The sequence below is a fragment of the Myotis myotis genome, unplaced genomic scaffold (assembly GCF_014108235.1).
Source record: "Myotis myotis isolate mMyoMyo1 unplaced genomic scaffold, mMyoMyo1.p scaffold_m19_p_1, whole genome shotgun sequence".
NCBI classification, from domain to species: Eukaryota; Metazoa; Chordata; class Mammalia; order Chiroptera; family Vespertilionidae; genus Myotis; species Myotis myotis.
The window spans coordinates 201,893,507-201,905,875 of record NW_023416313.1 but is presented as its reverse complement, the minus strand read 5'-3'; the positions used below and the strand labels follow the sequence as shown (position 1 = coordinate 201,905,875).

Here is a 12,369-nt window from a genome sequence, read left to right as displayed (position 1 = left end):
GCTCAGTGGTTGAGCATTAAACTTATGAACCAGGAGGTCACGGTTCAATTCCCAGTCAGGGCACATGTCTGGGTTGCAGCTCAATTCCTCAGTAGGGGGCATGCAGGAGGAAGCCGGTCAATAATTCTCTCTCGTCATTGATGTTTCTATCTCTCTCCCTCTCCCTTCCTCTCCAAAATCAATAAAAATATATTTTTAAAAGAATTTATATTTATTCTGAGCAGAGCTAAGAAAAATAATGAATTTAAATGATTATACCACATATAATAATATAGAAGTACTCTTCACACATATAAAAGTACTTTTACTGGTAAAAACAAATTTTTGTATGTGGAAATTATTATTATTTTTTAAAATACCTTTATTGTTGAGAGTATTATAGATGTCCCCCGTTACCCCTATTTGCCCTTTTCCACCTGGATCAGATGTGTAAATTATTGACATGAAGAGGAGTTTCTAGGAACTAATTTTGCATGTTTTTGTAAGTTTTTAAAGGCGACTCGTTTTGGCTTTACTTGCCAACTTTTCAAGAGGCTGTGTATAATCTAGGTGCTGTGTTTACTAAGAGCCACCTCTCCCCCTTTGGAAGGAATGTACATGTGTAACTGGTACATTGGAGTTTTATTTTACCTGCTTGGTGCTGACCAGTTTGCTTTTTAAAGTCTATATGGTTTAAGCATCATGGGTCCAGCAAAAAAAGGGGAGTTTTATCACCTGTAGCTGCTCCTTGCCCAGGAAAGGAAGAACGAAATCCACTAAGAAGGTGACTTTCATGTCACCGGTCTAGAGCTAGAACTTTCGCTTCATTCTTTGAGCAAAAGGGCTTTTGCTTAGAAATGTGGCAGATGGGAAGAAGAAAGGGAGAGAGGGGTGGAGGTAGACATGTCCGGCTTCCCAGGGCCTTCGTTTGTCTTGTTTCCACCCTTCTATACCCAGCTGGTGAATTACTTGTAACTCCTCCTGCTCAGAAGCCCAGGCAGTTCCTAATACATGGAAGTGCTCTTAAGGGCATCAGAGTGTAGCCAACCTTCAGAGACATGACCCTTGTCATGTACACCTTTCACTGAAGCTCCTCATACTAGGGCCAGAGGGGACTTCTAACCATCTCTCCTACCACTAGCTGGTTCAGGGTTCTCAGCATAATACTACTACCCACTACCATTACTATTATTACTACTACCACCACCACCACTACTACTACTATCACCACTACCACTACCACCTATACTACTGTTACTACCACTACTACTAACCACTACTATTACTATTACTATTACTATTACTATTACTATTAATATTACCACCACCACCACTACTGCTACCACTACAACTACTAACAACAATAATGATAAGATATTTTAGTGACACATGATTATTTTGGAAGGGCGAGGAAAACAGTGCTCTTGGAAGAGACCACCGTGAAGAAAGGTGCTCCTTAGTTTAGCATCATCATCAAAAGAAATGTTGACTTTAAATACATGTAACTAATCTGGAAGAGACTTATTCAGTCCAGTTTTTGTAAGTGGACAATCAGAATTCCAGGCTGCATAGGAAAAACCGAAAGGCCAGTTGATTCAGGTTCTTTCCTTAAAAGGATTGGCAGGTATTGTTTTCCCCTGTGGATAAAGAACTTGACTAGAATTGAGAATTTCCATGAGTCATGGGAGTGGCCATTAATCAAGGTGGTGAAAAAGGCTAATGTCACTTCATTAATGACCTGCTTTTCAGGAACTCAGGTTTCTGGCAACTATATTTAATCAAACTCTATGTAAATTGTATTGTTTTGTAGTCAATTGTATATTAGGAGCATCAGATTAAAATACAGGAATGCCTGAGTTGACATACTGACCCCAGTCAAGAATCAAAGCTGAAGGACAGACATCTAGAAAGGGAACTTGAGAAACGATCTTTAAAAAGCATAGTAATTGTCCAGCCAGCCTGGCTCAGTGGTTGATTGTCAACCTATGAACCAGGGAGTCATTGTTTGATTCCAAGTCAGGGTACATGCCCGGGTTGTGGGCTCAATACTCAGTAGGGGGCGTGCAGAAGGCAGCTAATCATCATTGATGTTTCTATTTTTCTTTCCTTCTCCCTTCCTCTCTGAAATTAATAAAAATATATTTTAAAAAAACATAGTAATTGGAGGCCATTTAATTTGGGGCAAAGAGGCCTAATCTGTAAGAACATCAGAATACATGTATGGGTATTTTACATATGAAATACAGGCACCAGGAATACTCAGTTAAGACAGGGAGTGAAAAATAAATTCAGAAAAGTATTAACTAACAACACATGGTAATAAGCTATACTTATCTAGAATATTCATTTGTCTAGAACTCCCCATTTTTTAATTATGCCGTGAAAATAAATTTTACTGCTTATTTACTGGTGGGAGGACAGATTTGGAAACTGTTTTATTGGCTAGAGTTTTGTTATTGTCTTTCTGGTAAGGTTTTCCTAATTGAAATGCACAATTAAAGTTGAAAAAAAATAATTCCTTCCCTTCTTGCAGAAGAAGAAAACAGAAGGCATCTTAGCAAATAATTAAACATCTTAATTGTGAATCGGGCAATCTAATTTTAAGATCCGGGTCTGGAAGGCTGCTCAGTGACAGCGCTACAACTTATCTTTAATTGCTGTGGCTAATGAGAGTTCAACTCATTTCACATGTTACTGTATTGGGCTCTTTGGCATTCTCAATGGTTACTCATTTCCTCAAAGGGTGATTTAAATTTAAAGGTAGCTATTCAGTGGAGAAAATAAATCAATTTCATTTGTAAGTAAAGAGGTTCCACATCTTGGGATTCACCTATAAGCCCAGTTCTCAGGAGGGTAGGAGATCTAGTCTGGAACTTGGTTAGGTGGTATGTTTACTGATACCATGAGGGATAAAGTCAGGGTCGAAGGTCAAGTACCTGGGTCTTCGATGGACAGGTTCTTCATCAGCCACTGCACAATGTCAGTACCTGCAAAGATAAAGCAATTCACCTGAAGACCTGGTGGTGGTAAGCCCTGTGGCAGAAGAAGTATGTTTACCTGAGAGAATCCTCATTTGAATTAGCGCACACCTAGAGAGCTGGGCGATACTGACGCTTTTCTATCCTAACACACGCTTTCTACCCATTCATTCACTTCCACAGTTATAATCCCATTCTTTTCCAAAAAAAAAAAAAAAAAATCCAACTCTGATGATGCGGAAGGATCTTGTGTGCACACATTTCTGGGGAGCATCTATAGGGGACATCCTGCGCATACAGATTTGGATGACTTCCCCAAGATGGGCTGGTGAAATTTTACCATGCCCGGCCTGCAGACCATTTCCTACGGAGAGCAGCCTCCTCCGTTCCCTACCCTTACTGACAAGGGCTGACAATGTTCCTGAAAATGTCTCTAATTTCTTCTGGCATGGGCCCGCCCTGAAAGAAAGTAGCCCTGTGTCAGTCTGTGGGAGAAACCTCTCTGTACTCACTTGTCCCCTCGGCCAGGTGACATTTCCTGATGCTCCTGCAGTTTGGTGTGGACTGAGTTCTGACAGTGGGCATGATGAATGTCGCTTCTAGACACAGGCCGTGAAAACTCCCATATGGCCCTGCACAGCTCCATACCCCTCTGTTCCCCACCTGCTGGCTGAATGGAGAGGACTTCAAAGGCTCAGGGAGGGCAGAGCCACAATGTGGAAGGAGCCTGGGCTTCTGAACAACCATGAAAACTGATGCCCATTTGGGGCTCTGACCTGATTGAAAGTGTGTCCTGTTAAGCCCCAGAAATTGGGGACTTACCTGTTTAGGCACCTAGTATTATCTTAACTAATTTAAAATCTTAAGAGTCAGAAGGGACTTTTAAAACTTACTTGCTCCAACTCCAGCCAATACATGAGCCCCCATCCGCAACACCCTGGGCAAGAGGTGCTGTAATCTCCATTTAGAAAAATCCCAGAACCTCGGGACTCACAGATCCCTCCTAGCCAGTCTGTCCCAGTGGAATCGTCTTTGACTTCTAGGAGCAGAAACTGGACTTACTCTGTGGCTTGCTCTTTGGCCTTAGTTTTGCATTCTAATGCTAGAAAAACAAGCCCAGACCTTCTCACTCTGTGGGACAGGTCTTCAAACATTTGGGCAGTTCATCTGACATGCTATCAGCATCTCCTTGAGTGTCATCCCCACCTCGTGAGCCATGCCTGGGTCTCTCATCATTTTGGTCACAATTAATTCCCTTTTGTCTACCTCCATTTGGAAATGTGGCTCCTAGAACCAATGTTTCCTAGGGCAGCCCAGTTCCCATGAGGAGTTGTTTTCGGAGGATTCTGAGCTTCTAATCAATTCACCCCAAATCTCACTTTAAACCTGTGCAGACCTTTGAAGGTGGCTTTGTCATTTCAGGATGTATGCATGACAGAAAATAGCCCGGAAGGGGAGCATTTCCAGATATTCAAGTCCTGGCATGGGTGTAAGGCTTGGTAGGAGAGAGAGGGCCCGTGGACAGCTCTCCTGGGATAGATTCCTGCCTGAGAGACTGGAGAGCATGCAGAGGGGTTTAACTGTTGTCCTTTACCAGAACTCAAGTTTCTAGAAATTTGGTTGCCAGTGGGGAGACCAGTTCTGGTCTGAGTGCCTAGACATTTTGCTTCTCTTTGGCTCTCTGGAAGGTCGATGAACTCTCTACGGTAAACGGCCAGGGACCCATCCTACTCTTTCTGTATGTCCTCCCTCCCCCACCACCTCAGGACCAGTCTCTACTGCTGCAGGCCTCCCCACATCTCCACCTCAAAAGCAAGACTTCTGAGCTTTCCCCTGTTCTTGCTCCTGGCTGGCATCTATGAGCTAAACTTTGGATCCAAAGCACCCCTACTCATTCACATTCTTCAAGAGAAAGGGAGAGGATGTCTGTGTGTGCTTGTGCATGCGGGGCCATTTCCTCCAAATTATACAAGTTCAACATTTGTCCTAGGAAATGAAGAACAAAGCAGAAATCAAATAAGGACTGTAATCCCAAGTTGGGGGTGGGGGAGAGACGCTAACCTGTTTTTTCCTCAAAAGAAAAATAGTCCTTTTTTGCGGGTTGCCTGGAAACGGAGAGGTTTCCAGCATCAGCAACCGCTCTCCCCGGGGCAGGCGGATTATCTTTCTGCTGAGCTGGCGGAACCATTATTTATCACCTGCCAAGACTGATTACTCACCCTGGGACAATGACAGCCCTTCCTTTCCCCTGTTAATTACTGTCATCATTAATATCCATGTCACTAATTAGTATTCATTCACACTGAAACTCCTTCCTCGCTGTCATACCCGTTCTCCCTCCACCCACCCCAGCCCGCAGCACCATTGTCTGGGTTTCTACCCCCTTTTGGCTTTACGGGCTCAGCGACTCGCCTGCTTGTCTGCCTAGTCCACCAAGGCCCCATCTGCATTCAGAACTGAAGGATCCCATTTAATCACATTTTGTGTGTGAGTGAAAAGGGGACAATCACAAAGGCCCCTTTTCCTTTCCCCTGGTACTGTGGGGACCACAGGCCTTGGTTTCTTGTCCTTGGTGCAGCCCCCATGACAGTCAATGTCTTCATCTGGGGGCTGGTGTGGCTGTCCTTGGCCCTGGTTGAGGGCTGGGCTGCTGCCCCTGGATGTCCTGGCCACTGCTGTCAATCGGCAGTAGCACCCATCACCCCGCCATCCCACACACGCTATTGGAACACGTGGTGGCCATCAGCAAACACAACAACGCCCAGGGCTGCGGACTCTCTCTCTGTGGGCGCGGGGTGTCCTAGGCTTCCGAGGACTGATTTGGGGAGGCCAGCCCCCAGTCTGATGGCAGAAAGTAAACTGCTGCCTGTTCGGCCCCAGAAACAAGTCAGGAAGAAAAGTCCATCCTAATATTATGTCCATTAAAAGACCTACAATTGTTCCACTGTAGAATCAGAGAAAAGTAGTCCAAACCACCACCAGGAGTAAGTATTCTTCTCCTTGTTCTTCCTTCTTCCCCTTCCCCCAATCATTCTTGCCTTCTTATTACAAAAAGAATTTCAAGATTATTTTCTGTTCTATCCAAAATTTGTTGTTGCCTTTTGTGATCACAACTGGGTTCTGGTTCTTATCTCAGCCAAGCTGCCCTGCCAAGGACTTAAAATCAATATAAAAACACTGCCCAGCTGGCATAGCTCAGTGGTTGAGCATTGATCTATGAACCAGGAGGTCACAGATTCCCGGTCAGGGCATATGCCTGGGTTGGGGGCTCAATCTGGGGGGTGAGGGGAGAGGGGAGGGGACGGTGATCAATGGTTCTCTCTCATCACTGATGTTTCCATCTCTCTCTCTCCCTCTCCCTGAAATATTTCTGAAATCAATAAAAGTATATTAAAAAGCACACACACAAAGAAACCCACTAGCAACAAGTGTGGGATGGTCACCCTTTATTCCCCAAGATCCCAAAACATTTGGGTCAAAGTTTTCTTTTTGAGGTGAATTTATCAACATATTGCATATTCCAGGAGCATTATGAAATACATCAGAGGGCACCTGAAACACTTGTCCACAATATGAGTGGGTTGCTAGCTGAGCCCTGATTAGATTATGCAAACTCGAGAAAAGGTTGGTTCCAGTCACCTGCAAATTTCAAGGTACCTGAAACTTGGTAGCTTATATGTCACTAGAAGCCTGGTGCACGAAATTTATGCACTGGGCAGGGGGGAAGGGGATTGGGCCTAAGTCAGCAGTCAGACATCCCTCTCGCAGTCTGGGGCTCTTGCAGTCTGGGACCCCTTGCTCTTTACTGCCGAGGTCTCAGCTGCCTGTGAGTGAGGAAGGCAGCCTTATGACACCTCACTGAGTGTGTAGGCCCCATGTGCAGGCCACTGCTCATGTAGGGGGAGCGACATTCCTGAGTGCCCACTGTGTACCAGGCCAGAGCTGTGCACTTGACCCTGTTATCACATATCATCTTGACAATAATTATGTAAAGTACTAGAGGCCCAGTGCACGAATTTGTGCATCGGTGGGGTCCCTCAGCCTGGCCTGTGCCCTCTTGCAATCCGGTACCCCTTGGGGGTTTCAGCCTGATCCCCACAGGCCAGGCCAAGGGACTCCACTGGTGTGTGAATCTGTGCACCGGGTCTCTAGTATGCATATAAAATTTTGGTTAATCTCTTCCCACCCTCCCTCCTCTCCCCTTCCCTCTGAGATTCATCAGTCTGTTCCATGTTTCCCATGCCTATGGTTTCTGCTCCTACATTGAACGTCTGCCCTCTGGTGGTCAATGCTCATCATAGCTATTGGCCAGTTGCTTAGGCTTTTATATTCTACACTAGAGGCCTGGTGCACGAAATTTGTGCACTGGGTAGGGGGGTGGGGGGGCGGGTTGTCCCTCAGCCCAGCCTGAACCCTCTCCAATCTGGGACCCCTCAGGGGATGTCTGACTGCTGGTTTAGGGATCGGGCCTAAACCAGCAGTCGGACATCCCTCTCACAATCTGGGACTGCTGGCTCCCAACTGCTCGCTTGCCTGCCTGCCTGATTGCCCCTAACTGCTTCTGCCTGCCAGCCTGATCACCTCTAACCACTTCCCTGCCAACCTGATTGACGCCTAACTGCTCCCCTGCCGGCCTGATCGCCTCCAACTGCCCTCCCCTGCTGGCCTGGTTGCCCCCAACTACCCTCCCCTGATGGCCCAGTTGCCCCCAACTGCCCTCCCCTGCCAGCCTGTTCCCCCCTAACTTCCCTCCCCTGCCAACCTGGTCCCTCCTAACTGCCCTCCCCTGCTGGCCTGATCACCCACAACTGCCCTCCCCTGCCAGCCATCTTGTGGCTGTGGGTGCCGCCATCTTTGAGGGCATGGCAATCAATTAGCATATTCCCTCCTTATTGGCTGTGGGCGCCGCCATCTTTGAGGGTGGGCAGTCAATTAGCATATTCCCTCCTTATTGGTTGTGGTTGCCACCATCTTTGAGGACAGGACAGTCAATTAGCATATTCCCTCCTTATTGGTTGTGGTTGCCACCATCTTTGAGGACAGGACAGTCAATTAGCATATTCCCTCCTTATTGGTTGTGGGCACCCCCATCTTTGTGACGGTGTGAGGGTCAAGTAGCATATTCTCTTTTTATTAGATAGAATAATAAAAACCTAATATGCTAAGTGTCCGGTCGTTCAGTCATCCATGCAACCAATCAAAGTGTAATATGCTAATGATATGCTAAGACTGCTCAACTGCTTGCTATGATGTGCACTGACCACCAGGGAGCAGACACTCCTACTGGTAGGTTAGTTTGCTGCTGGGATCTGGCTGATCGGGACTGAGTGAGATGGTTCGGACATGCCCTGGAGCCCTCCCATGGTCCCTCCCCAGCTGGCCAACCTCCCACGTCCCTCCCTGGCCCTGATCGTGCACCAGTGGGGTCCCTTTAGCCTGGCCTGCACCTTCTCACAATCCGGGACCCCTCGGGGGATGTTGGAGAGCAGGTTTCGGCCTGATCCCACAGGCCAGGCGGAGGGACCCCACTAATGCACCGATTCATGCACTGGGCCTCTAGTATATAGATAATAATTATAATACCCTTTTTAAAAATAAGGGCCAGAGTGGCCCAAGGTCACATACTAGCACCTATTAGAGCAAAGGCTGGAATCTGGACAATCAATGCCAAATATTTCCACTACATCATTTTGCCTGTTTGATTCTACAGTGGGAGTGTCTGAATAACTTTCTGAATACTATACAGAAGAATATTTGGAAAAGTGATCTTCTGCACTCATTTTTCCCTGAAGCAGAGACATTAATTTAGTGAGAATAATTGCTACTATATGCTATTTAGCTAATAATTTATTGAATACTTTTTATATTCCAGGCTTTGGAATAATCCCACTATAATAATCCTGTGATGTAAGTAAATGATTTCCTTTTTGTAGATAAATTGAAGGACACTCTAAGTAGGACAGTCTTTACTGTTTAGATCTTTCTTTTTTGCCTTAGTTAAAAAAAAAATTTAAAAATGCAACAATTAGTTGGCAGAGAAAGCAGGAGGAGCTGTTAAATTGGCCCTGGAAGGTGGGCACACGACTTGCTGGCAGTAAGACAGAGGAAATACAGGTGGCAGGACAAGTGTGGAGAGAGGTCTAGTGGCATTTGTGAGGCATATTGTTCAATCTATGGGCTTGAGTTTTTCCAAGGAAAAGCACGGCACATTTCACAGATACACACTTGCTTACCAAGCACATGAAGCAATAGAGTGCAGTGCTTGTAAAGTCAGGCAGATTTGGGTTCGACTCATGCTATGCCACTTACACATTGTGTGACCGGAGAAGTCCCTTCACCACCACCCACCTAATCTCCATTTCTCTGTGAGTCCACTGGGGGAGGGGAATACTTACAGGATAAAGTAAGATCATGGACAGGACGCCCTTGCCCCAGAGCCTGGGCCATGCTTGTGCTAAAGGGACTGTTTGTTACTGGGTCACCTTTCTCCTCTGTGCCTTCCTTTCTTCACACAAAAACCAGGACAATCACAACAGGACCTGCTGCATAGGCGCTGAGGGTTAACGCAAAGGCTGCACGTGAGATGCTAGCACAGTGCTTGGGACACAGCTGACGCACATGAGCTGCTGATACGGCTTATCGTTTAGTCACCTTGTGTCGCAGCCAAGTGTCTAACCACGTCGTCTGCATGGCTGGGAGAAATGACAGCCACTTGAAATTCTTGTGTTATTTGCCTGCTTTTTCATTTTAGGCCTTAATCTCAAAGGTCTTCTGAGGCTCCTGGGAAGGGGTCTGCTGATGGACAGCTTGTTGGACACAAGGAGAGATGAAGGTAGCAGTGGCGGCAGGGAAACGTTAGGATTGGTGGGACCTCACTGAGGGAGTGGGACCTCTTTCTGGCACTTTCCTGGCCCTGGAGCTCATTTCCTGGGAATTGAGAGTGGAAAGCAAAACAGGTGTCCTCATCCCACTGTCATTCAGTCGAATGTAACAAACTGGGCACCATTCTGGTTCTCTGACCTCCTTCCACCCTCTTCTCCTTCCCTTCTTTCCTCTTCTGCCCAATGGACCATCTTTCCATTCCCAGAATGCACCTTGCTCCACCCCACCGCAGGGCCTTTGCACACACTGCTCCCCTTTCTACAGGCCAGCTCTACCTCTCGCTGACTCCTGCAGTCCTCTGGCCCTAACTTCGCAGGAAAGCCTCCACTGCTCTCCACACCCGGTCCAGGTCCTCTGGCGTTCGTTTGCAGGGACGGGGTTCCTTCTCTTTGGAACACTTATCTCAGTTTGGAATTAGACATTTACGATGAGATCATTTGATCAGTGTCTGCCTCCCCTCTGCATTAGCTTCCTGGAGCTGCTGTAATAACGCACCACAAACTGAGCGGCGTAAACAATGAAAATGTACTGTCCCTACTGTCCCACAGTCCTGGAGCCTAGGGTCTGAGTCTAGGTGTCAGCAGAGGTGGCTCAGCTGCTGGCTGTGAGGGCGAGTCTGTTCCCTGGCGCGAGGGCCCCGTCCCCCCCCCCACTGCCCCCGCGCCCCCCCCCCCCCCCCCCCGGCTTCTGGTGTTTTGCTGGCAGTCTTTGGCTCTTTGGCGCTCCTTGGCTTGTAGATGCATCACCCTGATCTCTGCTTTTACCTTCACATGGCCTTTGCCCTGCGTGTGTGCCTCTGAATCCACTTTCTCCCTTTTTATTTTATTTTTCAAAATACAATTTTATTGATTTCAGAAAGGGAGAGAGAGATAGAAACATCAGTAATGAGAGAGAATCTTGATTGGCTGCCTCCGGCACACCCCCCACACTGGGGATCAAGCCTGCAACCCGGGCCTATGCCCTGACTGGGAATCAGGCCGTGACCTCCTGGTTCATAGGTCGACACTCAACCACTGAGCCATGCCGACCGGGCTACTTTCTCCCTTTTCATAAGAACACCAGTCCTACTAGATTAGGGCCCACCCTAACTCACTCATCTTAACTAATTACATGTACAATGATTCTATGTCCAAATTAGGCCACATTCTGAGGTATTGGAGGAAAGAACTTCAACATATGAATGGGAAAGACACAGTTCAGCCCACAACACTTGCTGAACTATAGCTCTGAGCGAGCAGGACTCTCATGCTGTCCTATCTCCGGCACCACGCAAAGGCCTGGCGGGAGTTGGGCTTTAGTAAATGCTTCCCGATCAACAGTTATGCTCAAATAGACATCACACAATATGTGTTCATCCATATGTGCATATTCGCATTTCAAACATTTCTCTCAGTGTTTTGTGACCCATCACAGACCAGCAACCTTGGGCGGACATTCTGTGACTACTGCTTTAGATGGAAGGTTCAGGGTTTTGCAGCCATCGATGTTGTCTTCTTTCAAAAGTCATTTTTATTTTCCCCAGAAAGAAATCTCCACAAATGAATGCATTACAAACAGGCAGCGTTTCAGATGTCTCCTCTTCCTCACTCGGTCTGGCTGACACTGAGAGAACAGCCGGTCCAAAAAGAGGGGAAGTCTTCAAGTCTCTTCTCCAGGGGCCCAGGGGCCCTGCCCCTCCCACCTGCCTGCTGGCCCTGCTGCGGGCGCGCTGGCTTCCAGACTGCGGAGTTCAAGCTGCCTGTGATTGGCTTTGGTCCTGCGTGATGCTTGCTTCCTCACAGGGCGGCCTCTACATCTGACTTGGTTTTGAACAGGTTGGAGGAATTAAATTCAGACACGTGAAATATGATTTTGAACCCAGAGCTACTCAAGCATCACTGCCTTATCCAGTCCTAAACCAGGCCCTGCCAGGGCCCCCTCCCTGGGGTCTCCTGCAGGCCTGGCAAATGGGCTTGCTGACCTCCATGGGCATGTGGAGACTGCGTCCCCGGCGCCCTGTGGCCGCACCGCAGGGAAGACGCCCGGCTGATGGACAGCCCCCTCCCCCGTGGGCCTTCTCTCTCCTCCCCAGAGCCCCCCTCCCCCCCAGCTCCTGTGTTTCTGCCTTCTCTGAAATGTAAAGCTTCCGTGTGCATTATGAAAAATAATAGGGGGCAGGAGACCAGACGAGGTTATTACCAACTCATAAATCAACTGGAGGCTCTGAGGGCTGTGGTGAGGCGTCTGGGATGGGCTCCCCCGGATTGTTCTCTCACCCCAGCCCCCACGATTGATTCATAACCTCATAACCCTCCTGCGTCCCAATCCCAAGTCCTCTATCTAATTGTCAGCAGCCCAGTACATGATTTGCAAGAGGATGTGGGCAGCAGCAGATGTGGGGGTGGGGGAGAGATTAGTTTTGTCAATCAAAGGCGTCCAGGGCGAGGTGCGGAGTGCCGGGGTTAGCCCAAGGATCAGCTTATTAAAGAAAAGGCTGGAAGTGGCCGCATTGATTGGGCCTGGGTGTGGGGGAGACAGAATCACGGCCATG

The 12,369-nt window shown here is 47.6% G+C and overlaps 1 protein-coding gene across 10 annotated transcripts in view; it reads right to left on the bottom strand.

The window, feature by feature from the left end:
* RGS6 (regulator of G protein signaling 6) overlaps positions 1 to 12,369 on the bottom strand; it is a 487,886-nt gene that overhangs the window by 94,781 nt on the left and 380,736 nt on the right. For all 10 annotated transcript variants that reach the window (XM_036311823.1, XM_036311859.1, XM_036311875.1 and 7 more), the window contains exon 4: positions 2,916 to 2,966. In XM_036311823.1, coding sequence (XP_036167716.1) covers positions 2,916 to 2,966 — 51 coding nt within the window. The remainder of the gene's footprint in view (positions 1 to 2,915; positions 2,967 to 12,369) is intronic.